The sequence below is a fragment of the Rhinolophus sinicus genome, linkage group LG02 (assembly GCF_036562045.2).
Source record: "Rhinolophus sinicus isolate RSC01 linkage group LG02, ASM3656204v1, whole genome shotgun sequence".
Taxonomy (NCBI): domain Eukaryota; kingdom Metazoa; phylum Chordata; class Mammalia; order Chiroptera; family Rhinolophidae; genus Rhinolophus; species Rhinolophus sinicus.
The window spans coordinates 191,223,312-191,250,385 of NC_133752.1; the positions used below are offsets into that span (position 1 = coordinate 191,223,312).

At 53.7% G+C, this 27,074-nt stretch overlaps 1 protein-coding gene across 2 annotated transcripts in view; it reads right to left on the minus strand.

Moving 5' to 3' along the window:
* The window catches only part of TMPRSS6 (transmembrane serine protease 6), a 38,012-nt gene that overhangs the window by 4,938 nt on the left and 6,000 nt on the right, over nt 1-27,074 (minus strand). For both annotated transcript variants that reach the window (XM_019719657.2, XM_019719658.2), the window contains exons 3-14: nt 22,715-22,848; nt 21,419-21,486; nt 20,657-20,841; nt 20,358-20,399; nt 16,195-16,399; nt 13,450-13,586; nt 11,882-11,994; nt 11,476-11,585; nt 2,783-2,928; nt 2,285-2,383; nt 1,771-1,884; nt 335-451 (exon numbers count right to left, since the gene is read on the minus strand). In XM_019719657.2, the coding sequence (XP_019575216.2) occupies nt 335-451; nt 1,771-1,884; nt 2,285-2,383; nt 2,783-2,928; nt 11,476-11,585; nt 11,882-11,994; nt 13,450-13,586; nt 16,195-16,399; nt 20,358-20,399; nt 20,657-20,841; nt 21,419-21,486; nt 22,715-22,848 (1,470 nt within the window). The remainder of the gene's footprint in view (nt 1-334; nt 452-1,770; nt 1,885-2,284; nt 2,384-2,782; nt 2,929-11,475; nt 11,586-11,881; nt 11,995-13,449; nt 13,587-16,194; nt 16,400-20,357; nt 20,400-20,656; nt 20,842-21,418; nt 21,487-22,714; nt 22,849-27,074) is intronic.

Genomic DNA, 27,074 nt, shown 5'->3' on the forward strand with positions numbered 1-27,074 from the left:
GGGTGAGAGAGGGCAAGGATGGACAGAGGTAGAGGGGCAGGAGAGAGGTCAGTGAGACACAGAGACAGAGAAGGGGGAGGGATGAGGGAGAGAAAAGGAAAGACGTGGAGGGAAAGAATGAGGACAGAGGGAGGGAAAGAGGTAGGTAGGACCAAGAAGAGGGAGCAAAGGTAGGATAGAGACATGAGCAAACGGTGGGCTTCCCCTCCAGCTCCCCGGGGTGCGCACCACTTCTTTCCCTCCCACGCGCTAGGGCCCCGTGGGTCTTCTGCCCACCCCACCCTGGGGGAGACCCCCGCAGCCGGGCAGGGCAGGCCGGGCAGGGCAGGCTCACCACAGTGCTGCTCATCCGAGCCATCCCTACAGTCAGGCTGCCCGTCACACTGCGGGTTGGGCTTCTTCACACAGCTGCGATCCTCACACTGGAAGGTGAATGTCCCACAGGGCACCCCTGGGATAGAGGGGGTGGGGGCAGGGCACAGAGGGTGGGTCCCTGAGCCTGAGAGAGCCTCCAAAGCAAGGCCCAGGGAAGGTGGAGCCTGGAAGAGGCCAGGAAGAAACTGGTAAAGGGTCTCTTGATCATCATGAAGGGTCCCCTAAGCCTCCTTCAGTGTCTCCTAAAGGCAGGGGGTCCCTTCCCCAAGCCCACGACCCACTCCCCCACCCACCTCAGGCTATTCTGTTGAGAGCAAGGCTATGTCTCCCCTCTCACACAGGGGCTCCTGACCATAGGGTCCTGCCTCCACTTTCAGACGAGGCTCACAAGAGCAGAGCTGTGTCTCTCCCAGTGGACTAAGGCTCCCCTCTTAGCCAGGCAGTCCTCAGGTCCTGGCCATACCAAGCCACCCACCTGCTCCTCACTGTCTTCACTGTGAAGAACTTTCTCATCCAACACCTGGTCTTCGCCTGGTCTCCTTTCTTCCTGCCTATTTGAATGTTACCTCTCTTCAAGGCCCAGTTCCAAGCCTGCCTCCTCTCGGAACCTTTCCTTGTCTAATCTCCTCCCCCCCTCCAGTCTTCACGTGCTACTGGACATAATGTCCAGAAGGCTTTGGGCAGACAGAGTCACCCTCATGTCTTCCTACTAACAGATCATCCCCAAAGGGCTGGGACCACATTTCTGGTGTCTTTTACTCCCACCTCCTCCCTCTGCCTTGCCTATCACTGGGTAGTCTGCAAGTGTTGGTTGGTTGGTCAGTTAGTGGGATGGATGGATGGATGGATGGATGAATGAATGGATGGATGGATAGATGGATGGTTAAAAAATGGACACAGATAGGCGATTGGGCAGACCGACAAATGGGTGGATTGATGGTCCAGTAGGGAGACTGACAAACAACTAGAAGGATGGATAACTGAGTGGATGTAAAGATCATGGACAAAAAGGTAGTTAGAGAGATCAATGGATGGATGCATGCATACCTGCATTCATGGATGGATGGAGGGTGGAACAATGGACACACAGACAAGTAGTTGGGTAACCCAATAAATGGGGAGATTGACAGTTTAGTGGATAGGGAGATAGATGGTTAGACAGGCCAATGGATGGATGAATAAGTGATGAAACAATCAAGTTCTGGTTGGAGAGGCCAGAAGATGGCTGGCTGGCTGGCTGGCTGGACAGACATATGGACATAGAGACATACATACAGATAAATTGGTAAGTATTTGGACAAGTGGGCAGAAACCTTTGCCAAAGAAGCATGCAGAAGGGCCAAGCTGTGTGGCTGAGACCCATTCTTTGGTTTCCATGGTCACGCCCCACCCTACCTTCCTGGCACTGCTCTTCGTCACTTCCGTTGAGACAGTCAGGCTGCCCATCACAGACCCTGGACAGTGAGATGCATGTGCTGTCCTCTTGGCACTGGAATGTGGCTCTGCAAACTGTGTGGGCACACAGAAAAGGGGCAGGTAGGAGGGAGTCAGAGGAACCCAGCTGGGACTTCGAGATGCCTGCAGAACATGTATTGCATGTCATAGTCACAAATCTCCTTCTCAGCTACTTTATACCTGAGCTTCACAGCAGCTCAGGGAGATACCCTATTTCATTGGTGGAAACTGAAATGAAGTGACTTGTCCAAAGTCAGTTGGCTCAGCCAGAACTTAAAGCCACTTTCCCACTCAGTGCTTCCATCTTGCCACTCAGCACTGAGAGAGAGCCTCACTTCCTGGATGCTAATAGCTGGAAATTGCACGTGGTGGGGGTCTCTACTCAAAAGGGTAGGCTCAGCTCAGCACAGAGAAGGTGAGGAGAGAGGAGGCCTGGGATGGGTGGGCTGCTCACCACAGTTTCTCTCATCCAGGCCGTTGGGGCAGTCCCTGACCCCGTCACAGGTCGGCACACAGAGTCCATTCACAGAGCAGAGAAACTCTCCAGGGCAGGCTGGGGGAGGGAGGGCACTGTTAGGATGTATCATCATGAAAACACCTGTAGATGTAGCACCTGTGTGCTACACATGTACGTACCCACATGAACACACACTTGTGCACATGGTCCCTGTGGACGTCTGTGTCTAGGCACACGCATGCAGCATACATGTGGATATGTGTGTGCACACTTAGTGAGCACGTGACTGCCTTGCACATATAGACACACAAAGCTGCATACATTTGTGTGCATGCTCATACATGTTCACGTGGGCACACATACACACACACACACACACACACACACACACACTCCCTTTGTCCAGCCTCTTGGTGCTTCCAGGGATGGCAAAGCATCCGGGAGAAGCTGTGGGGCTGGGGGTGCCCGCCTTGCTCCCCGCCAGCCCACACTCACGGTCTGACTGGTTGTACAAGCTGTAGTGCACCTGCACGCCGGGCCCAGTGAGAGAGATCTGGGACGTGAAGTTGATGGTGATGCCGGCGGTGGCCACGACGGGGATCCTCTCGGCATAGGGCTGCAGGGTGCGCAGGCCACACAGCCTGGGGGTGACCAGAGACAGACTCAGGGCCACCTGGGCCTGTCCGAGGGAAGGACTGCCTGGGCCCCGTGCAGACAGGGCAGGGACAGGGCAGCCAGGGAGGAAGGGGAAGCCGCACTTCCACCCCCACCTCCTCTGTCTTGCTTTTTCCCTTGGGGGACCGCTCACCCCCAGGTCATCTTCTAGAAAGCAGCTTGGCTATGTCACTGCACTGCTGACAAACGTTCAATGGCTCCCCACTGCCTGAAGGATAAAATTCAGTCTGGATTCTAGTCCCGTCACCTAGCAAGTCAGTGTCCTTCTCTGACCCTACTTTCCTCCACTATAAAATAAGGGAAATTTGATTTCTGTTGACCTGAGATCTGAGAAAAAGGCTTCCATGTATCAGCAGAGGCAGAAGACTTGACTTGTCTGCTCTCTGTAGACAGGCGAGGACGTCCTCTTTGTGCCCAGTGAGAGGGCAGCAGTGCCCCCACTCAGTCCCTCCCACCGAGACACCTCCACAGCCGTGGTGGTCACCCTATGACCTGTGGGCATGAAGGGGGCATCAGTTCTGCTCCAGGACCTGTTGCGTAGTACTGATGGGCAGCTCTCTCTCCAAGCATGGCCACACGTGGTGAGACCATCCCCCAGCCTTGGTAACACCCCTAAATCCTTGCTGGACCCCCTCCCTCCCAAGAAGATGCTTTTGTTCCCACAGAGTAGGTGGGAAGACCTCGGCAGAGAGACAGAATTCTCCCCAGAAAACAGGTAGGCATCCTCCCATCGCCAGGGTGGGGGGCACAGGGCACTCGTCCCACATGGAGTCTGGGTGGATCTTGCCTCACAGAGCAAATGGGCAAGCTTTCATGGAGCAGGCGCAGCCACAACCCCAGAGCAGCAGGACCTTCCACAAAGAGCAGTATGGGGTTCCCTGCCCTCCCAGGTGGGACACTCTCACAGAACAAATGGGTCAGCCCCCCAGGCTCACAGATTGCCCCCACAGGGAAGGGTGTACACTCATAGAGCAAACATGAACGTCTTTACAGAATATGGTTCGAAAGATCTCCAGAGAGAGAGGCAAAAATGCCCAGCAGATAAGGTTGGAGGAAGTGAAGAGAGCAGGTGGGAATGCTCCATGCTGGGAATATCCCACAGAGCAGGTCGCCTGATTGCCAGGGGCCAGGTAGTTCCTCAGAAATTTTAAAACATGTTAAGCACTTAGTTCCATTAATTAATCAGTGAGTTAATCAGTGAAAACTGAGGATGAGCTTTGGGGCTATGTCAACACCTCAAAGTGTGGGGCTGGGGGCTGGGCACAGTTGGACTTTCTCAGCCGACCCTCCTTCATTGGCAACAGCTTGGAAAGGCTTCATTGTACAAGGATTTTGAGGTTCTTGAAGCAAGTCCACCCAGGGCCAGAATCCAGTCTGCTGAGGGTCCAGGAAGACCCACCCCGGGTGCCTGCTCAGGGGGGAGGTGGGCAACCTTGACTCTCACTGCAACATGAGCTTCAGGGGGGCTGAGCCCTCATGTTCCCCACGTCCCCCCACAAACCTGGCCTAAATAGCCTCCTTATTCTGTCTGGCTGCAGTGACCATATTCTTGTCCCCATACCAACAAATAGTTCTCAAAGTGCAGTCCGGGGATCCCTGGGGAGCTAAAGTAAAAATTATGCTCATAATAATACTCAGCTATCATTTGCCTTTTTACCTCTCACTCTCTCACAAGGATACAGTGGAATTTTCCAGAAGCTACATGATGCATGATACGGTAACCAAATGAATGCAGAAGCAAATGTGGGTATCCAGTTATGGTCTATTAATCCAGCTATTAAAGAAAGTTGCAAAAAATTTTAAATTATAACATTTTTCTCACTACATGTTTTTGATTTTGGAAAATATAATTTTTAAATAAAATGTGTTATTTATGTTAAAACGTTATGGGCTTATTATTTTAAACGCATTGATAAATATTTTTAAGTTTTCTCAGCTTTCATTTCTAATACTTAAATATAGATTATATAACCTATATAAAAACTCTTTTGGGGGCCGGCCCGGTGGCTCAGGCGGTTAGAGCTCCATGCTCCTAACTCTGAAGGCTGCTGGTTCGATTCCCACATGGGCCAGTGGGCTCTCAACCACAAGGTTGCCAGTTCAACTCCTCGAGTCCCGCAAGGGATGGTGGGCTCCGCCCCCTGCAACTAAGATTGAACATGGCACCTTGAGCTGAGCTGCCGCTGAGCTCCTGGATGGCTCAGTTGGTTGGAGCGCATCCTCTCAACCACAAGGTTGCCAGTTTGATTCCTCGACTCCCACAAGGGATGGTGGGCTGTGCCCCCTGCAACTAGAAACGGCAACTGGACCTGGAGCTGAGCTGCACCCTCCACAACTAAGACTGAAAGGACAACTTGAAGCTGAACAGCACCCTCCACAACTGAGATTGAAGGGACAGCAACTTGACTTGGACAAAAGGCCTGGAAGTACACACTGTTCCCCAATAAAGTCCTGTTCTCCTCCCCCAATAAAATCTTAAAAAAAAAAAAACTCTTTTGGGTGATCAATAATTTTACAAAATGTCAAGGAGTCCTGAGGTGGAAAATTTTGAGAACCACTGCTCTACACCAACTCCCACAGCCCAGGCTGCCAGAGACACCACCAGGGGGCATCCCCGAGCAAGCCTGGTCCTTTTAAAACTGAGGAAACAAGGGGGTTTTGTCATTTGTTCGGTTTTAAAGCGAATAAACAAATGTTATCATGGATTATTATCCCCAGAGAACTGCATTGGGGGCAGCTAGGGGCTGGGAAATACTGGCAGGGGGAATGAAGAGCCAAGTGCATCTCTAAACATCTTAAAGTTCCGGAACATGGGGTGCAATCTCCACACAGCCCCTGAAAATTGTAAAAAAACGGGAAGGAACCAGAGCCAGTTGGAGGGGAGTACAACATTTCAATCTAGAAGAATTTGAGACCTACATGGTCCCCCAAAGCCTTGGCCAGGGGCTGAAAGGCACCAGCGCCTAACGAGGACAGGATGTCTTCGGTACTGGTGTCCGAGAGAAAATTCCAGAATCAGCCTATGGCTCAGTCCAGTACCCCAGGAACCTGCTCAGTCTGGGCAGCATTTGGTTCTCACCTTGGAGGCTTGGGCCAGGGGCGGGGTAGCAGAATTTCTGGGGCATGTTCCTTGGTTAGTAGGAGCCAGACAAGAATTCAAGGCGGAAGCTGCAATCTAGTGACGCAGGTTGTGACTCAACTGAAAGATGATCTGTTTAGTCCATGAAGTGTTAAACATTTTTCAAGTTTAGTGGCCAGCTAATTTCACATAATAATTTAGATTCTTGCTTCTCCTGAAAAATAAGCCCCCGAAACATTGGCTGGTATTTGAGGCCACCTGAGTTAGGCAAGGCACACGTGGCCCTGCTACACCAGGTCTCTACCTGCCCCACTGTCTCCCAAGCAGCTTGCCTCATGGACCTACACACAAGCCTGGCTGCTTGGTACATCTGTGTTCCTGTTCCTGCTGCAGAGCCTCTGGGAGGGGGTACACATCCTCTGGTTCTCCCCCTCCTCCCCACCCACCAAATGCCACCTCCCCTCCCCCCCAAGCCCTCTCCAAGAAGCACCAGAAGTCTGAAGGCGGTGGAGCCCACCTCACCTCATCTACCAAGTGCTGAAGGCACATTTTTGCACTGTGGTCTGCCTTGCTTTCTCACCTCTCTAGATTTAGAGATTTTTCCTGCTTGCCTCAGATGGACCTGTCAGCCTTACATATAAGCAGCACCACACAGGGAGGAATTCAAGAGAGACTGGATGGGTGGCTGGCTGGGCGGATGGATAGAAGAAGGGTCGGTGGGTGGATGGACGGATGGGCAGATGGAAGAAAGGAAGAGTGGGTGGATGGATGGATGGATAGAAGGAAGAAAGTATGGATGGATGGATGGATGGATGGATGGATGGATGGATGGATGGATGGAAGCACAGGTGGATGGATGATGGACGGATGCATGCAAAGGTGGTGGATGAAAGGAAGGAAGGAAGGCCAGCAGATGGATGGATGGATTCATGCACGCATGCATGCATTCCCTTCCCTAAGGACAGTTTAAATGGGAAGAAGGGCCAGAGAAGGCAAACACTAAAGAAGGGAGGACAGAAGCATCTGACATGGTGGCCAGAAGCTGGACCTGGAGCTGCAGAGCTGCACTTGAGGCCCAGCTTTGCCACATGAAGCAGCTGTGTGATCCTGGGCATGTGGCTCAACCTTAGTAAACTTCGGTTTGCACATCTGTAAAATGGGGGTGATAGTACCTCCCTTGTAGGACGTTTTAAGGAATATATGAGAAAATGACTTCTTTGAAAGCAAGCTGCTGACGTTATCAGGCTGTGAGTGTATCTAGGGCAGCAGCTGGAGCTCTGCCTTCCTCGTTTCCAGCACCCAGCATAGGGTCAGACACTCAGCAATGCCTAGCGAGCCTTGGTAGTTGTGGGCAGCACTGACCACCCCGGGGCTCAGGGGAGCAGAAGGGCCTCCCCGCAGCTGGGCCAGGCCAGGCCAACGGGGGCTCAAGCAGGCCGAAAAAGCCAGTGGTTCTGCCTGTCCCCATTGGCGAGAAGTAGGTGGAAATGGTTGGGTAGATCACAAGAAACGTGACATCACAGGAGAGGAAGCTGGCGAGAGGCAGGTTCCCAGAAAGGGGGAAGCCTTGCTGCGGTGACGCCCAGCCAGAGTGGGTTCTGCGAAACCAAGCAGCTGGTGCTGAATCTCACAAGGCCAAGTCCCTCCCCTGCCTCCTGGCACTCAAAGGGCATAAGGCCTTAGCCAGGGTCAGGTGGGCACCGGGAGAAGCGAGGTAGAAAGCAGGGAGGTGGGGGGAGGCAGAAAGGGCTCAGAGGAGTGAGGCGGCGTGCCCAAGAATGCCCAGCCAGTGAAGGGAGCCCAGACCAGCCTTTCCTCCTCACTACGCTGGCACCTAAGGGGTAAGACACCCTGTCCCTGACCCACCCTCTGTTGCTCCTTGTCACTCTGGGCCCAGAGACTGTGATTCTCCTTCCGTACAAACCCTGTGCCTGGAAATTTACACCCTTCCCCAGGTCTCTCATGTCTTTGCCACCCACACAAGCAGATTTTCCAACAAATGCTCATTCAAAGAATTTCCCGGCATCTACATAGGATGATCACTATCAAAAAAGATCATAACTAGAGGAAACAGTCCGTCCAGCGCTTCTAGTTTGGAGGTACGCCTCTGCCTTCCCCGGCACACTCAGACTCGGGCAGGAGCCGGGGGCAGAGGGACATGAGTCTCCACCTGGAGACCCTGGACACTTAACAAAAGATTCAGGAGATAGAAATGGGACTTTCCAGACTGGGCTCTGAACTGATGAGAGACACAGAAACTGTCAGTCCTCTAACCTGGGTGCCAATAGATTGGTCGGGAATGCCTTGGCCAAGAGAGTGAAGAGCTGGCACAGCTGCTCAGAGGTTCTTAATCTGCACAAGTGTGAGCACTTACGTGTGCACACATACATGCAAGGATGCATGCACGCAGGCACACGTATTACACTCACACTGCCTTACTCAACTCTGGCTCCTCCAGTTACGCATTGGGTGACTTTCTGCAAATGACGCCTCCTCTCTGTGCCTCAGGTTCCTCAGTGGTCCATGAAGGCAGTACGGGGGCCTGCTTCCTCACTAGCTTGTTGAGGATGAAGGAAATGGCACCTCAAACCCCTTAGCTTGGTGCCGGCCTGGCACCAAGTATCGAGAGCCAGTGATTCATTCATAGTTGCTGCCTTCTGGAGCTGCACTTTCTCCAGGCCTGCGGAAGCCTGTGTCCTCCATCCATTATCTCATTTAGTCTTCCCTGGGTCTATTTCATGCCCATTTTCCAGATGAGGTACCTGAGGCTGGGAGAGGTGAGTCCTTGCCAAGTGGGAAGAAGAGGAGCCAGGATTTGAACACTGTTCTGTCTGGTTTCCACACCTAAGCTCTTTCCACCATGACATTTCACTAGGAACTAATAAACACAATATATAGGGTGACATTTCTCTGATGGGCAAATAATTAAAAGTTGGGAACTTGGGCTGGCCTAGCCCCCTTATTTTACAGATGAGGAAGATGGTGTCCTCAAAGTTATACGCAGAAGCCAGATGGCCAGACTCCCCTGGCAAGTCTTCACCCCTATGAGGCTGGAGGAGGCGTGGGAAGAGAGGAGAGGGGTGGGGGTGCTGGACCCACCAGGCCTTACCCTCCCTTACCCACCCACCACCTGGCTGCCATTTCAAGGCAAAAAGACAAGGACAAGAGGCCAAGTTCTTAATCCTCTCTAGGCCTCAGTTTCCCCACCTGTACAATGGGTGAGGGTTAGGCTCGAGGGCCAGTTCAGCTCGCATTTTCTATAGCTCAGTGATGCTTTGAGACATTGGGAGGGGTAACCCCCCCCCCACCAGCCAACATCATTAGAATCTGTCACAGTGCCTGAAATTCCACCATCGCAGTATCATTCCTTTGGATTAAGACTGTCCCCATCTGTGGTCCTCGAGAAGTCCCTAGCACCCAGTTCCTGTCCCCTAGCCTGACCCCTCCTGGCTGCATGGGGGAGGGAAGAAGAAGGCTCTCCATGGGGAGCATAGCGTGGGCCGTCATGTGTCCTACTGTTCCTGGCGGCGGGCATGAGAGAGGCCCTGACTGTGGACCCATCAGACACCCCTAATCCCATGGAGCCTCAGGCCCCTTCTCTGGGAAATGGAATAATGACACTGTGGATGTCACAGGCCATTGGGCCCATGAAGTGAATGTCAGTGCTGAGCACCAGGCTGGGTGCCGCTGTGCGTGCGCCTGGTGCCAGGGCCCGGCTCCTGGCTGGTGGAAGAGCCATGCGTGGGGTGGGGGGCCGGGGGTAAGGGCAGGAACAGCAGACCCACGGCCCTTCTCACTCCTTCCTAGCCCCTCTCGCAGACATCAGATTCAGCTCTGCGGTGGAGAGGATGGTAGGAAAACACAGTCATCATTCAAAGAGCTGTAACCCATGGGCCACTCTCAGGGTCCCTGGGGGGGCTCCTGAAGCTGAGCCCAACTTTCCTCAGTCTGGTCAGGCCCCAGGCAGGGGGAGAGGGATCCCGAAGGGAACTCCATAAAGGATCAAGGCAGACATGCCCAAAATGCCACCCACAAGCGTGCTGGGGCTGGTGGGACAAAATGACGTCTGCTCCCCAAACAGCACAGGGCCAGCATCTGGTGTCACCACCCGACCACACCCTGCAATAGCATGACGGGCCATTGGCATTTCTTCTTTTTCGTTTTAATCACAGTCCCTGATACATTGCAAAAGGCCTAGAAAGGATGGTGATGGGTCAATGAGCATGTTAATCCCTGTCACCTTGGTCTGGCTGATGCTTTTGAATAGGATCAACCTATAAGTGTCAGTGAATGTGAACACCAACTCCAGAATCCAAACATTCCAGAGTTCTAGAACTTTCCAGCTCTAGTTTACTGGAATCTTGGATACTCAAATCTGTGAAGCCAAGAAGTCAGACCTTGCATATTAGAATCCCAGCCTCTTAGACCCCAGCATTGGAAGGGAGGGCAGAGACCTAATCTGTTATTAGATATAGAATCTTCTCTTCACCATCCTTGGACCCCACGTGGGGTGGGGTCTCCCTGGCTTGGCAAGGCTACTTCGAGATCCCTTTTCTCTCCCCAAGCTGCTGCCCCCAACAGTGGAGGCTTAGGGGGCTCTTCCTCCATGCCAGCCCCTCCCCTCCCGGCCTTCCCCTCCAACCGTTATTGTCTGTGCCTGAATCTCCGCCATCTTCTCTCTTTCTCTACCGGAGTTCCTGCTCAGCACTTAGACATGGAGCACTGCCCCCCTTTGCAAGTATCCTCTCCCCAGGCAAAGGACAGCATATCTGCACCATCTCCATCACCCTGCCTCCCTGCCCAGCCCACTCCTTTGCAGTTGTTGGGACCCCCAGCAGCCCCAGGTTGCCCGCCCCAGTGGGCATTGACCTACTGATCAAACTGCAGCCACGGCCCCACTGTGTTCTGCCCATCTCCCCAAGGGACTCACTTCTTCCTCAGAAACGTCACCGGTCGGGTTAAGGGCAAGAAAAGCATTCGGGTAACAGAAGCATCATTGGCCCTGGCTGTGCAGTTTTCCAGCCAGGAGGCCACCTGATTTTGACCAAGAGCAGAGAGCGGGATAAAGGAAGCGGGGCCTCCAGTTCTACTTGGGTGGTTTAGGGAAAGGCACTGCCGGGTCCTGTGGCTCCCGCACCACCTCATTTAAGAATTAGGAACCAGATGGGATGACAGCACCCAAGGAAATGAAACCATTTCACTCTAACTAGAATCAACATCCAAAGTGTCTGATGACAAAAGTGTGAGCCCATGGGGAGCAGGAAAGGAGGCTGGGGCCAGGATGGGAGGGTGACAGGGACAAGATCAAAGGGCGGGGCCACAGGCCTGAGCAGCTCTGCCTCTGCCCTCCTCCTGTGCTGCTCCTCTGAGGTCCAGGACTTGGACTTCCAGGGGGAGTACCTGCGGGGAGAGGAAGGGGTTCCAGGGTGGGTACCTCCGGTTCTGGATCATCCACTGGCCCTGGGTGCACGGCAGGTCGTATTTCTGCCTCCGCAGTGCGTAGGCGTCAAACCAGAGGGCCAAACCATAGTCTAGGGAGGGCACCTGTGACAGAGGAGCTGGTCACCAGGTAGCCCGTGGGCTGTGGCTGGTCTGCTGACCCCACCTCCCAGGATAACAAAGGGAGAAAGAGGTCTGCCAACACAGGGCTGAAGTTTGTCAGTCACTTGACAAACAGGCATTGCTGTGGCCACACCCACCTTCCCCCTCCTGGAGGGATCTGAAGCAAGGCTAAGCTTGTGGGTGCTTCAGCAGAGGCAGGCCAGTGCACCCCTCCCAGCCAGGGTCCCCAGAGGTGCTCTGGGCTGAGAGCAGGTAGGCGGGTAGGGTGCAGGGCTCACCGTGAAGTGCCAGGAGCAGTGGGTGCTGGGTGAGTAGTAGCTGGGGAAGTACGGTGTGCTGAGGACGCCCTGTGGCTCCAGCTGGCTCTCCAGGGTCAGGTTCACCTCGCAGGCTGGGCCCAGAGAACAGCCGTTACATAGGGTCCCTCAGCCCCGCCCCACTGCACCTCTCAGCAGCAGGGAGGCAGTGTAACCCCACCAACCCTTTACTAAGCAGTAAAGTCTAGTGGTTGAGTGTGACTGTGTGACCTTGGGCCTCAGCTACCTGGTCTGTAAAATGGGGACAATAATATTACATACCTCATAGGAAGTTGAGCAGATTAAACAGCAGCTTAAACTCAAACAGCCTGACATGTAGTAAGTGCTCAATAAATATTAGCTATTAACACTTGCTGTAGAGCACTGGACCATTTACTGGGTGTTTTCACTACTGTGACAACCTTAGTTATGGGGGTTGGGGAGGGAGAATCAGTCCCCTTTTCAAAGATGAGGTTCAGAGAAGCGGAGTGACTTAGCTAAAATCACAAAGTGAGAGGGCGAGTGATTTGGAGCTGTCCCCAGCTGCCCTGCCACCTCCCCATGGAGTCAAGTTCCCTAAAACCTCTTGTTCCCTTCCTCCTGGAGCTGTGTCAGAGACTCCCATGGAACTGAGCCAGCTCTGTCACTTTCTTAGCCCCAGGGACCCCCAGAGGGCAGCCAGTACCCCAGCAGGTTCACCTGTGGACCTGGGCCACTGTCAGGAGACCTTGGGGGTTGACACCAGGAGAAGGAGAGGAAACTGAGTGGAAAGGGGTATAGCAGCCTGTTTACAACCCTCCCTACCCAGAGCTCTGGAAGCAGGCCAGAGGACAACCAGTGGGTGTGAAGGTGTGTGCTCTTCCTGAGAGAGGGGGTGGTGGAGGGGTTCCAGAGCTGGAGGAGAGTGGTGGCGGGGAAGGGTCAGTGGACACCCTGGGGAGAGCCTTTCCCATGAAATGCTGTATAATTGGCCTCCCCTGAGCGCCCTACCCATCTCCACAGAGATCTGTGGGTTCACGTTCAGTTTGAGAAGATTGTCTGGGGTGAATCCCAGGTTCTCAGGCCTGCTGACCACAGACCCCACCCTCCAGGCTCAGCCTCGGGTCAATACAGAGGGAAAAGGGGTGGGGAGGGGCCCACAGAGGAGACACAGAGCCAGGTCGGGAAGAGAATGAGAGGAGGGAGAAAACAATAAACTCAGGAAAGAAAACCAATAAACCCAGGAAAGAAAACCAAAGAAGGCAGGAGAGAGATGAAGGAGAGAGAGGAGTGAGAATTGAGGGAGAGACAAGCCAGGGAGTGGAGAGATGGGGAATGTGGGAGAGCGAAGGAGAAGATGAGGGAAATGGACTGAGAATAAAGGAAGGAAGAATGTGTGTGTGTTGGGGGTGGGGCGGGGGAAACGGAATGTAGAGGCGCTTCTAGAACCTTCCCTCTCCCCCATCCCACCATAACTAGAGCCAAGAAGGTGAAGGGCATGCCTGAAGGGGAGCACCCTCAGTTTCTGCCACGATGCTCTCCCCCTCCCCAGGGACTCCCGACCCCCTCACCCTGGAAGGCCACGGACTGCACAGAGAGCACGAAGGGGTCGTAGTAGCTGTACAGGCCCTTCTTCCAGACCACTGCCATGACGGAGCCTGAGGCCAGGACCTCCACCACGGGCTCCTGGCGGCTGCAGCCATAGACCCTAGGGGGACAGAGAAAGGTGGCAAGGGTGGGCATCTGGGAGGAACAGAAGAGGATGGACTGGAAATCTGTACATCCAGGTGTGCTGCCAGCCTGCTGTGTGTTCACAGACAAATTTCTGACCCTCTCTGGCCCACGGGATTGCCTAGAGGCTTTGTAAGGGTCAAACCAGCATCTCAGGAGGTTGCCAAGACTTCTAACGCTTACAATTCGACTACGCCAGCTGACTCCAGTCCCATAGAAACCCTCTACTCCCTCAGAATCCCCGTGACCTCTGAGTGCCCAGCCTTGCCCACAGGGAGACCTGACTGGCATCTGTGGGGACCACACCCTCTGGCTGGACACACACTGACTCCTGGGTTTTTCTGGGCTGAGACAGACAAAAGGCAGGAGTGTGGTCTGGCACCCCAGTTTTCTACCCAGGGCTTGGTGCCTGGGATGCACAGAGTAAATAACAGTATCTTTGAATTCTCAGCTCTTAGAGGTCTGGAATGTCAGCCCTGCAAAGGCTCTCAGGAGTTTGTCAAAGTCAACTGCTTGGTTTCTAAGTGGGGAAACTGAGGGTCAGAACCATGCCGAGGCTCCACTACAGGTTCACAGCAGAGATAGAAGTTCACTGGGCACTGCCTGTGACAACAACTGGTGCCCCCTCCCAGGAGGTGCCCCTGGTCTACCCATCTCAGGTAGGGGTGCTCCCAGCTTCCCCTCACCTCTCACTAACCATCAAACAACCCCTTGTCTCTGACAGAATCTTCCGAGCCCTTGCTAATGAGTAGACCAATTGCTGGGAAGCTAATAGCCCTGCTCCCACAGTGGGCACGCCACCATCCAGCAGTGAGGTACTGCCGACCTACAATGTATCGGCCATGGACTTGACCAGAGGGAGTGGAAGCTGATGGGGGCACAGCAGGCATCCCAGCAAGTGCATACATGAAATCCAAACACAGCCTCAAAAACCAGAGTGGAGTGAGTAATCCCAAGGCAGTTCCCTAGGAGGGTCCTGGGGCTGAAGTGTCCTGGAAAGGGGTGTTTCCTGTGGCCTCTGGCCTAGGCTCTTGCCAGGGAGGGAGATGGCACTGCTTCCCCAGTCTTGTCCCTCCTGCTTTTACCTCCCCCTCCACACCACGCCCTCCTCAGCCTCACCTGCCCATCTCCCCAGGAGGTGGGAGATAATACAGTACGGTTAAAAGGCACCTGGAGGTCCCCTTTAATGGGGGCTTCAGCTTTTAATGGTGGGGGTTTCTTTGCTTTTATTTACTTGGCAGCAAAGCTTTGTTGGAACTAAAATGTCTCCAGTCTCCCAGGAACACGTGGAAACAAACCAGAGGGCCCAGATCGTGCCCAGGAGGTTAGCTAGGGATGGGCAAGGGTCTGCTCTGTCTTCCCACCGCCACTAAAGCTCCCTCTCACGCTCTGGGGTGCAATCTTGTCTGTCACTTGAGGCCTTCTCCTTGGGTCCGAGGTGGAGCGAGCTGCCTGGCCAGGGGCCACAGTGAGTAGGGATCCAGCAGCCAGGCCCCCACCAATAGCAGGGAGGTGCGGGTGGCGAGGGCACTCAGAGAAGCCCCAGGGGAAGCCCGTACGTGTCTCCACCCTCCTTGGCCCGGTAATCAGATAGTGTCTGGCTTCTCTGCACTTCCCAGAGCCCTCCAGGAACCCAGCCCACACACACCCAGGTTAAGGTCACCACATGACAGGGCAGCAGGGGTGTGTGCAAAGGGCATGCAGCCTCACAACCTGGAGACTCAGAGAGGCCCTGGGGGAGGGGGCTGGGGAGAAGCTTCCCCCAGCTCACTCTCGAGGATTGCCCTTGATCTGAACATGAAGGCCCCATCCCCACCCCTGCCTGGAAGCTGGCCCAGCCCAAGCACAACAGAGAGGGCAGCAGGCTGGTGACCCCAGTATCTTCCTCCACCCCCCACAGAGTCTGGTAGGCCCAATACCCCTTCCCTACCCTGTGGACCTGGAGACCAAGGCCATTTCTAACGCCTGCATGGTCTCCCCGTGCCCTACCACCTGCCCTCTGATCTGGTCACTTCTGCATTCCACATCATACCCCTTGCCCTAAAGCCCTATTGCTCTGCTCAGCAACTCAATGCCCTTTGTGACCCAGCCTCAACTAAATGGCATTGCTGTGTGTGAGGATCTTGGCACAGAGGGGCCTGATTTAAATCCTCACAATAACCCTGCAAGGTAAGCATGATTGTGTACCCATTTTATAGGTGAGGAAACTGAGGTGGTGAGAGGCAAAGTGACTTGCCTTAGGGCACACAGCTAGAAAGCAACAGAGTGAGGGTTAGAAGTTGACTCTGAAGCATTCTTCTAACAAGTCATGCACCTTCCAGAGCTGAACTTAGGGGTCATCTAATACAGCTGTTTTGTTACAAATGGGGAAACTGAGGCTCAGGGAAGAGACAGGACTGCCCATAGTCCACAGTCATTTCCAGCTTTCCCTCCCCCGTTCCCTCTGGGCTAACCTCACTCTCTCCCAGACATCTGGCCCCTCACACAGCCCCTGGTCTCAGAGTGCTGAGTGTGACCTTTGACCCCACACCACCATTCCTTTCCCAAAGCCCCCACCTCCACCCCCAACTTTCCCAGGGACTCACGAGGTGATGAGCCTCCTCTCCAGGGGCCCGGCCACATCGTACATGGCCAGCCGGTCCCGGCAGTCAGCCAGCATCCACTCGAGCCGGAGTTTGAGCATGAGATCCTTTGGGCCCTGCAGGTGCCACAGGCAGCTGGAGGCCAGGTAGTCGGGCCCCTTCAGCTGGAGGACCTGGTCCTGGCCCACATAGCTGTAACGGTAGCAGCCTGGAGGGGGGAGAGGGACATGCCCCCTGATCTCTATTAGGTGCGGGGATAGATCTGAGGGAGCCAGCCCCACCAGGTCCTCGCCCAGGCAGGGGTGGGGTGCGGAAAGCAGCTGGATGCGGGTCAGCCCAGATGTGCTATGTCCCATCTGTCTGTTTTCTTGTGCGTTTCATCTCATCTCCTCATGCATGCATTCATTCATTGGTTCATTCATTTGTTCACTTAGCACTCACTGAGTTCTCCATGCCAAGCGAGTGCCAGAGAAAAGTCCAGCTGCTGCCTGGGAGTGCTGAGAACAGTATGGACAGATACAAAGCCCCTCAGTAATAGCTCAGATGTGAAGGCTCCAAGCCTGGTCTGTGGGGCAGAGAAGTGCCAGTGGGGGTGGGGGGTGGGTCACAGTGTGAGCAAAGCACTGGAGGCCAAGGTGGGCAGGGTACATAGAGGCAGGAGGGCAACCTGCAGAAGGGAGGCAGAGCTGAGGTCACACCCAGGAGGGGACCTGCCTTCTCCTGTGGCCATGGGAACTGTGGAACCATGGGAGGTTAGGCAGGCCTGGGGCAGGGGCAGGGACAGGGGCAGGCTTGGGTCACACTCCTCTGGCTGCTGGGAGCAACCCTGAGGACGCTGGAGACCAGTGAGACAGCTGAGCCACACCAGCAGCAGAGGGAAGGGTTCATTTCAGGGAGAGAGAAGGGAATGTATTCCCGCGGGACCTGGGGACAGCCCTAAGTAGAAAAAGGGAGCTCTAGCTAATAATACAACAAGGAGAATGAAACCAATTGCACTTAGCAAGTGTTTGAGACATTCTGGAATTGAGCTAAAGGCTGTACACTCAGTGTCTCATTTAATGCTTCCATGAAATAGTTTCTATTGTCCCCATTTTACAGACCTGGGACAGACAGTTCACCTCCTCTTTTCTGGGCCTTGGTTTTCTCCTCTGTAGAATGGGGACAATGAACCCACCCTTGCAGGGTTGTCACAAAGCTTAGGGGTGATGCACGTTTGAGTGCTCAGCATAGTGCCTTGCACACAATAGGTGCTCAATATACCCTGTTTCCCTGAAAATAAGACCTAGTCAGACAATCAGCTCTAATGCGTCTTTTGGAGCAGACATTAAAATATAAAATATTATATTTTACTATAATATAAGACTGGGTATAATATAATATAATACTAATCTTATATTAATTTTTGCTCCAAAAGACATATTAGAGCTGATTGTCCGGCTAGGTCTTATTTTGGGGGAAACACAGTATGTAATGGCTGTTTTTCTTTAGGTGGGTGTAGGAGAGATGAAAAGATGAAGCTGGAGTGAAAGTCCTCTGAGTTGTTACCCTTCAGCTGGCCGCACTTGAGGCTCAGCTGTACCAATCTCATTGGCTGCCTTTACTTCACACCTCCTCTATCACACAAACATACCCACCCGCAACCACACCACAGAGGCTTTGCCTCCTCTCCTAGATGTAATCCATAAGCTTTACAGAGCAATACCACCTACACCATTCATTCATTCATTCATTCATTCACTCATTCAACATAGTTATTGGGCACCTACTATGTGTTGGATTTAAAAACCAAGGACCAGAAGTGAACAAACAAATCTCTCCCACGGAACATGAATATCTCATCTAAATCTCATCATAAGACAAGGAAGCAGGGAGGATGGGTGTTCTGCCAGGAAGCAGAAGGGATGCGAGAGTGAGGCTCAGATGAGGGAGGCAGCCTGGTGTGCGGGGAGTCCACACTCCACTGTATAGCCTCAGCACCATCTCTCAGCAGCTGTGTGATGCTGGGCCGGTCACTTAGCCACTCAGTTCTGCCAACGGACGCAATAATCCCTGTCCCACCTCCTTCTCTGGCTGGGTCTGTGGACCCAGAAGGGACTGGCGATGAACATGCTCTGTTCTGCTACTGCTGCTTGTTGCTCAGCTACCTCCTCCTGACCCCTGGTCATCCTGACTCCAGTGGGGAGCTGACCTCCCCCAGGAAGAGACCTCTGACATCTGCAAGGGGAAGGGACCGAGCCTGTGATATCTGCCTTGGCCAGCAGCTGGGGAAAGGTGCCTGGCTGTTTCTAGGTATTTGTATTTTTTAAATCTTGCACCAAGCTAATGCTTTGCTTTTGCCATTTTCATCATTACTTTTGGCGGAGGGTGGGGGGGTCTAATTAAATGGATAGGCATTGCTGGTGTCTGTTGATAATCAGAAACAACTTTGGGAAGCCAGGTAGCTCTGGTCTCAGGGAGAAAGTAAATGAACCTGCCTGGGCATTCTCCTCACCTGGCCTTGCTCATGACGTTCCTTCTGCCCAGAACGCATTTCCCCCTTTTCAACCTGACAGACTCCTACCAATCCCCATGCCTGAGTCTGCTGCCCCCTTCTCCGTGAAGGCCTCCAGGACTCAAGTCAGGAAGACCTCCTTCCTCCTTCTAAAGGCATGTTTCTTCCTCTGCTTTGGATTGCAGCCCCTGTCCCCGGGGCAGAACCATTCTGTCTCCACAGCCTCCAGGTCCTCTATTCTAGCACCGGTCCTTGGTGTTGGGAGATCTGTTTATGAGTCTGTCTCCCTCGTGGGACTCGAGCTCCTCCAAGGTCAGGGATGGGGACATAGTCATCTGATGTCCCCAGCGCCAGGGTGGGGCTTGGCATGGAGGAAGTGCTCAAAAAGCCTATTTAAAGGATTTGAGTTGTCACCCCTGCCTTATTAGAAACTGTGCTCTAGAGAGCAAAGTTTTCAGACATTCATGGAACAAAATAAGTGTAATTACAAAGCAACTGCCAGAAACTTGGGGACAAGTGGACATCAGGCACAGGCAAGGGCAAAAGAAAGGCCTATCCCAGACCAAGGGTCAGGGCAACTCGTGTACCAATGCAGTGTAAGGTGGAGGGATGGATAGACAGATAGATGATAGATGTGATATGATAGCTGACAGATAAATCAGTTTCTTGTGTTCCTCTTTGGACCAGCTTTACTATCTTACTGGTTCTCTCATTAGAATTAAATAAATCTCTGACATGTGCTCACTTTGTCTGTGTATGAGAATCATGATTTTAACTCTTTGAAAATTGTACTTTGACCCGATGACCTCCATCCACCAAGGAAGTAAGCATTTGACCAGCCAGGTGGGAGGAGAGGAAGGTCAGCGAAGGTATAACCAGCATTTAAACTGCCTCGCACACTGAGAGGGGGCTGAGGTCCTCAGCCCAGCCTCATCACTGGGTAGAAATTCTAGGTAGTATAGGAAGAATCTGAGAATTTCGGGGCTTGTGATCAGGACCGCAGGGTACAGTACAGTAGCACAAGTAGTGCACTGCACAACTCCGAGCTGCCAGTCACACAGATGATGTGGAAAGCACCCTGGCATTCTGCAGCACGGTGGTCCTGATGCTGCCTTGCTTCCCAGGGCTCAGCAGGCAGAGGTGAGCCTCTTGGGGAAAAGCAAGGTGACTCTAGCAATATGGCAAAGGGATGGGGTGGGGGGCAGAGGGCAGATTAGCCTGGCTGGCTGAGAAAGGGAAGGAAAAGGTGGACGGGGTATCCCTGAATGTGACAGAAATATCTCCCAAAGACCATGTTTTAAATTCAAAGTAACTGATGCACCTCAAACTGGCAAGATTATTTCCCACCATCAGTGCAAACAGTAACTTGTGGGCAAATTGAATCCAATGATAGAAAATTAGAGTCATACTCTCACACCCCATACAGGCAACACATCCACACTTATGCACAAGACACACATACACATGTTCACATATGTACAACACCTCCTCCCCTCCCCCCACAAGTCCCAAAAAGGCTCGGGACCCCTCGTGGAGTCCCCCACGGCACCCCCTGGATGGCTCCAGGAAAGTGCTCCCTGCACCCACCAGAGAAGCCATGTAGCCCCCTGACACTTGACCAGGCCAAGAAAAAGACCAACTCAAAAGTAGAGAGGAAAAAACAAAAATAGCGTACCCAGCGTGGAATTCAGTGCAACTATGTCTTTCACGCTGGCTTCTGTTAAAAGGAAATGAACAAATGAAGACAAAAAATAAATACATAAAATGAAATGAAATGAAAATAAAAATAGAAGACACTATCAGAACCAGCCTGTCTGATATTTACCCTGAATGCTGACACCACCGCCACCCCGGCCCACCCCCAGTCTTGGCTCCTGGGTCCCTGGGGGCCCACCCTGAGAGCCTCCCAGCCCTGATGGGCAGCATTCCCAGGCCTCGCCAGACCATCCCACGTTACCCCTTCCCAGTACTGACCCAGGATGACCAGGCCCTCAGGGTCCAGCTCATACTCGGCCCTGTAGGGAACAGGGGCCGAGCTGTTGGCTGTGGAAAGCAGCTCCTCCACCAGCAATGCCCGCACCACCTCGGGGCTCAGCACTGGCTGGCGGTGCTCAGGGATTTGGAGGATGAACCAGAAGAAGCAGGTGAGAGGGCCTTCCCTAAGGCAGGCAGAAGAGAGAGGGGCTGGGAACGGGGCCTGCAGTCTCCCCTACCCAGCCCCCTGCTTCATGGTGAGGAGAACCACTGTGGCTCATGCATATTGAGTGCTTACTACCTCCCAGGCATTGCTCTCCACCTTCGCAGGAAAGCCACCTAACTACCTCTGAGGCAGGTGCTATCATCATGCCCATTTTACAGGTGAGGAAACTGAGACACAAGAGGTTAAATTGTATGCCACAGACAATGTCAAAAGTGGCAGAACCAGACCTGAGTGGGACAGCTGGGCCACCCTCCACTAACAACCCTCTGTGGCTTCACCTAAGCCGTGCCAGGCCCTCGATAAGCACGTCACAGCCATTGTCTAGGTAATCCCTACCACACGTCTGTGCCCACTCTATAGATGAGGAAACAAGGCGCAGTGAAGAGAAATCACATGCAGAAGCCAAGTTGCCTCTCCACACCTCAGTTTCCTCATTAAGAAAAAGAAACGTGGGCATCAGAAGCCGACAGTGTCCCGTCCCCTTCCCTGAGTCTGAGGTTGTAGCAGGGGTGGGTTGGGGGGACCAGGTGACTCACCCAAAGGAGTAGACAGAGCTGGAGTTGTAGTAAGTGCCCAGGCTGGTGCTGGCGATGAGTGCCTTGATCTAAAAGAGGAGAAATGAGAGCCCCCAGTGACACTCTGCACAAGCCTCTCCTACCTTGAGAGGCCTTTAGCTTCTCCAGGCAGAGGAGCCTATGGGGTAGAGTCTTGCTGGAAGTCACATTGCGGGCAGTGGCCTCACCAGGAAACAAGCCTCATACCCCGCCTACTTTTTCCCCTCCCCCTACACTCAGGCACTGTCCCCCAACCCCACCTCATCCACCAGCTCTGGCCTCCATCAGATCACCCATGACCTCTGTCCTCCTCATCAAAAGTCACTCCTCAACTCTGAGAAGCCCCACACGGCTCCTGAGTCCCCACCTGACCCATAGCCACCAGCCACGGGAGCTCAGCGGGCTGGTTGCACATGGTCAACCATTGTGCTGATGGCAGGATGGAACGGCGGCGTTGTATTTCGTAAAGCACTTGGAACAGCATAATGTCCACACTGTCTCATTCCAAGCCCACAACAACCCTGTGGACAGGCACTGTTATCATCACCCCACTTTACAGAGGAGGGAAGGGAGCCTTGGGTGGTCCCCCTGAAGCAGATCCTGAGTCAAGGATGGGAAGCAAGTGGTTTATGTGGAAGTGATTCTGGGGAACACGGGAGGGGGGGGGGGGAGGCAGACTGGAAAAGGGCAGCTGACACGGCTGTGAAGGAGCAGAATAGAGCTGTGGGCCACTGAGGCACAGCCCAGCAGGCAACTCTGGGAGACGATGGGGACACCCTCACAATTGCCCCCCCCAAGGGCCAGTGGGTGTTTATCCACCCACTCTCTTTCTCGTGGCTGAGCATTGCTCCTGGGGATAACCTCCCAGCACTTCCAGCCTGCCCTGGGGGTTTGGTGCGGTCCTGTGGCCTGAGGGTAGAGGTGCTGGCGTGGGAGACCATTCTAGTGTAGTGAGCATTCCCCTGGAGAAGAGGGGATGTGGGGGGGCCCTGACAGATCCTTGCACGGCCCTAACTTTCTCAGGGCAGGCTCCTAGTAAGTGGCACAACCAGGATTTAACCCAAGTACATAGAATGCTAGAGTCCGCTAACTTCCCCACCACCCTATACCACGCCATGCCCATCGTGCCTAGAGCAGGCCTCTGGCCCCACTTTGTCCTCCAGATGGACTGACCACCAGGCTTGACATCATCAGGCCCCTCCCTCTCCCTTCTCATCCCACGTTCCTTCCCTCCCATCTTGGCAATCCTTCCCTCCCATCTTGGCAATCCTTCCCTACCATCTTCTGGGCTTTGGCAGTTTCACTGCGGAAGGCACTGGACTCCCGGTGGGCCAGGTCCTGGGAGAAGTGGCGATTGAGCACACGGAGGCTGCCTGAGTACACCTGGCTGACCGTCACCTCTACCTTGTACCCTGGCCAGGAAGAAACCAGCAGGTTAAACGAGGGAGCAGATGGCGAAGGCGCCTGTCTTCCCCATACCTTCTCCTCCACCCAAACCCTCAGCTCAGCTTCCGGCATCTTGGGCCTTCAAGATGCCGCCATCATTATCCTCATCATCCAAAGATTTTAGTGAGGAGAGAGGCCCACAGATGGATGGCGTCCCAGAGGCTTCCAATCAGAAGCTGACATAGTGATCAATCCGGGACACTGATGACATGAAGGCCAGGACCCCCATGTGGCCCAGAAGGTCAAGTTCATGGGTCAGCACCTGTGGGCATCCTTGCACTCACCAGGCTGTCCAGGTAGTACCTACTATGTGGGCTACACTCGTAAACCAAGACAGATGTGCCTCCCCATGAGGAACTGACAGCGGTGGGTGAGACAGGCATTCTTCCAGTGACCACTAAAAAAGTAGGACCCATCTATGAGGAGGGCTTTCAAGGACAGGCACCAGGCCTATTGAGGAGACAAGACAAAGGAAATAGGCCTGGGCCAGGTGACCCTCCAATGGAGATAAGCGAACTAGAGAATAAATTCGAAAGAGGAAAATACCTTAAGGACAGAAGGAAGGGCACAAGGCCCTGAGGCAGAGAGATCGTGGTGAGGACCAGGGCTAAAAGTCTGCTTGGCAGGAGCAATCAGGTAGGAAGAGGGGCAGCAAGAGGCTGGAACGTCAGCAGGACAGGATTTTGGTCTTTCCCCAATGAACAAGGGAAACCACGAAAGGTTTAAAATTGAGGATGATGTCATCAGATTTCCGTTTGGCAAAGACTGTTTTGACTGATGTGAAGGCAATAGATTCACAGCCCTGGGTTTATACCCCATTCGTTCTTTTATTCATTCATTCAAAAATATTTGTTGAGAACCTACTATGTGTAGGGACTGACCTAGAGCACTTGGAAATATACCAGTATAACAATGAACGATAAAGAATAAAAACAATGAGGGAAAAGAAATAACTCTGCCCTTAAGTTTTTATAGTCTAGCAAGGAAGACAGACAATAAATAACAAACATTCTACACAACATGTCAGAGGTGTAAGGGCTGTGGAAATCAGGCCTGAGGGTGGGCTGCAACATGGAGGCCAGAGAAGGTGATGGCATGAGCCATGCGGATACGAATCTGTAGCAAAAGCCCTCCAGGCAGCGGGAGTAGCAGCTGCAAAGGCCCTGACCTGAGGCAGGAGCTTGTCTGGTGTGTCTGAGGAACAGCAAAGAGTGAGTGAGGGGAAAGCAGGAGATGAGATGGAGGATAAGGTCCTGGAGGGCCTCACGACCCTGGGAGAACTTTAGTGTTACCTGAGTGAGATGGGAGCAGTGGGGGTTTTAAGCAGAGAAGTTAAATGATTTCATTTGCTGCTGTATTGAAAACAGGTTCTAAGGAGGCCAGGGCGGAAGCAAGGAAACCTGCGGGAGGCCCCAGCTGTGGTCCAGGCGAGAGGCGTTGGAGCCGGGACCAGGCTGTGTGATGGAGAGGTTGGAGTCAGGCTACATTGTGGAGTCAGAGATGACCGGGTGTGCTGGCAAATTGGGGCTGGGGGGTAAAAGAAAGAGAGGAATGAGGGGGAGCCATTGGAGGCATGAAATGGCCCCGCTGGGCTGCGGGGGCTCAGGTTTGGAGGGAATGGTGGAGAGTTGCTTGTTGAACCAGGGGGGTCTGAGGTGACCCTTAGACATCCTGGGAGGGGTGGGGGCAGCTCCGTGACCAAGTGGAGCTCAAGGTTAAAAGTACAAAAGTGGGAGTCATCAGGCTGTAGAGGGCATTTAAAGTCAAGGGTACTGGCTGAGACCCTGAGAGAAGTGGGCCGAGGGAGAGAGGAGAGGTCTTCCACCGGCAAAGGACACGGAGGAGACGCCACTGTGAAGTGGGGCGCCTGGAAGCCAAGTGAGGAAAAGGTTTCAAGGAAGAGTGGGTGCAGCACCGGGTCAAGAGCTGCTTATGGGTCAAATGCCATGCGGACGAGAACTGGCCCCTGAGTGAGGATTGGTGACCTTGACAAGCGCTCCTGGAGCTGGGAGACGGGCAGGGATCCAGCTTGGAAAGGGTTTCAGAGAGACAAGGGGTGCACAAGTGGGGGCAGCAGCATGTCGAGACAGCCCTTTCAAGGAGTTTGCTGCAAAGGGGAGCAGAGAAACGGGGGCCCCAGAGGGACTGGGTGCGGGAGCAATGAGAACGCACCTGACAGACAATGGCGCTGGAAGATAGAAGGAGCGTGGCTGGAGCCCGGCCACCAGGTGGGACCCGGGAGAGCTGGCTTTAGATGAGGCAGCAATGGTTCGCCTTGGGGAGGCTGGGAAGGCAGAGCGCATGGGTGCAGCTGGGAGGGTGTGGTGCCACTATCTGTGGGGCTTCTCTTCTGAGTAGTACTAGTTTCTCATTGAAACAGGTGGCAAAATGGGTGGGGTGCAATAGGTTTGAGAAGAAAGCATAACAGTGTCACCCAGGAAAGCAGGCGAGGGGAAGGGCCAGAGAAATACAGTTGGGCAGCATCAAGACTCCACTATAAGAATAGACCCTGTGCCCAGGGCCCATTTGCCTCGGGGAAGCCAGTTACTGCCCTCTCCTCTCCAGGGCCGCTTTCTGGGTCATGCTGCCACTCACTTTGGGTTTATCCTGCTCCAGCATCATCGGAGCCTTGTCCATTTCCCCTTTCGGACTGGGCAGGCCACATCTCTGATTCACCTCCTCCCCCAGTACCGGGTACCGAGAGCACAGCCTGGCCAGGCTGGGAGGAATGGTTCAAACATCTGAAGTGTCTCCTCTACCCTAATCCCTTCGTGGGGCGGGGATTGGCTTCCCCCAGCTGAGGCTTGGGGGCACTCACCCTCTGGGTCCTCAGCCCCATGGAGGACTCACACCCTGGGGGGTGATTTACTCCTGGAGCGTAACCAGGAGAAATTAGACTCATCTGCAAAGAAAGACAATTGGCAGGTGAGTTCCTGGCTCTCCAGGCTGACGCTCTGTGGTTTACCCTGAAGACTAATTATCCCACAGCTGAAGGAGGCCGTGGCCGCCCCATGCTAGTTGGGGCACTAGCTTCCTGCTGGTGGTGAAATGCGCACAGCTTCCATACCCGCCAGTGCTGCTCAGTTCTGAGCGGAATCAGCATCCACTCTGAGTCATGGCGGGCGGATCTGCGTCAGACATGGGCTTCCTAACAGCATCTGTCTGGAGGCTGGTTCCAGACTACCCGACCTGGGCCCCCTCTGGAGCTGAGCCGAGGCGGATCTCCCGATGACAGCTCCATAGTACGTCCCCGGTTCCTTTCAATCGGCCTGAAATTCCACCATGAGATTTAGCCAGCAAGAATACTATCTAACTTTTGCAGATGTTTCATGGAAAGTTTCTGATCACTTGTCCCTGCTAAGCCTCCCCCACCCCTCAGCTTTCTCTGTCTTGGCACATGCCATGCTTTATGGTGACGCAGGACTACCTTCAGAGCCTGACACAGAGCTGGCGTAGAGGAGGTGCTTGGTCATGAATGAATGAGTCTTCTACAATGTACATGGAGTTTAGAGAAAGACATAGTAGGTGCTCAAGCGTGTTTATTGAATGAATGAATGAATGCCCAGAACGATGGACAAATGGACCCAGAACGTGGGTCAGTTGCTTCTGGGGTTCCCGGGGACTGATCAAGGACTGTGAGACCAGAGACAGAAGCTCTGAGCTGCTCTGGAAACTCCAGGCCCCCTTTTCACTGTGTGTTGAATTCCATGTGTGCCCTGGGGTATGAAAGCCCTCTGTGAGCGTAGATACCCCTGGATGCCTGAGTCCTGTGTCCTGCCTACCCTTCATTCCCATTCATGCTGGGCCCTGGAAACCCAGAGGTGATGGAGCTGTGGTCTCCATCCTAGAAGAGCTCCCAAATGGGGCTCAAGTGAGCAGAGGCACTGATTGTGCCAGAGCCACCAGCACTATGCGGCCTTCTCCTGCAAAGCCAACTGGCTCCAATCCCCAGGGGCAACCCTGGAGGGCTGCAGGCAAGTGGAAGCAATGTTTACATTCCTTTGGCTTGTTTGTTTATGTGCGTGATGGAAGAACACTGCTTCCCCAGCTGGGAGCACTTGGCCTGAGCCCCAGGACCTAGAATATAGGTGAAGCAGCACTCCCCTCTCACAGGACAGGAAGGGAGACTGAGAGAAAGGAGGTGCTTGCGTAAGGTCGCACGGTGAGTTGCTAGGCATTGCTGAGCCTGCAA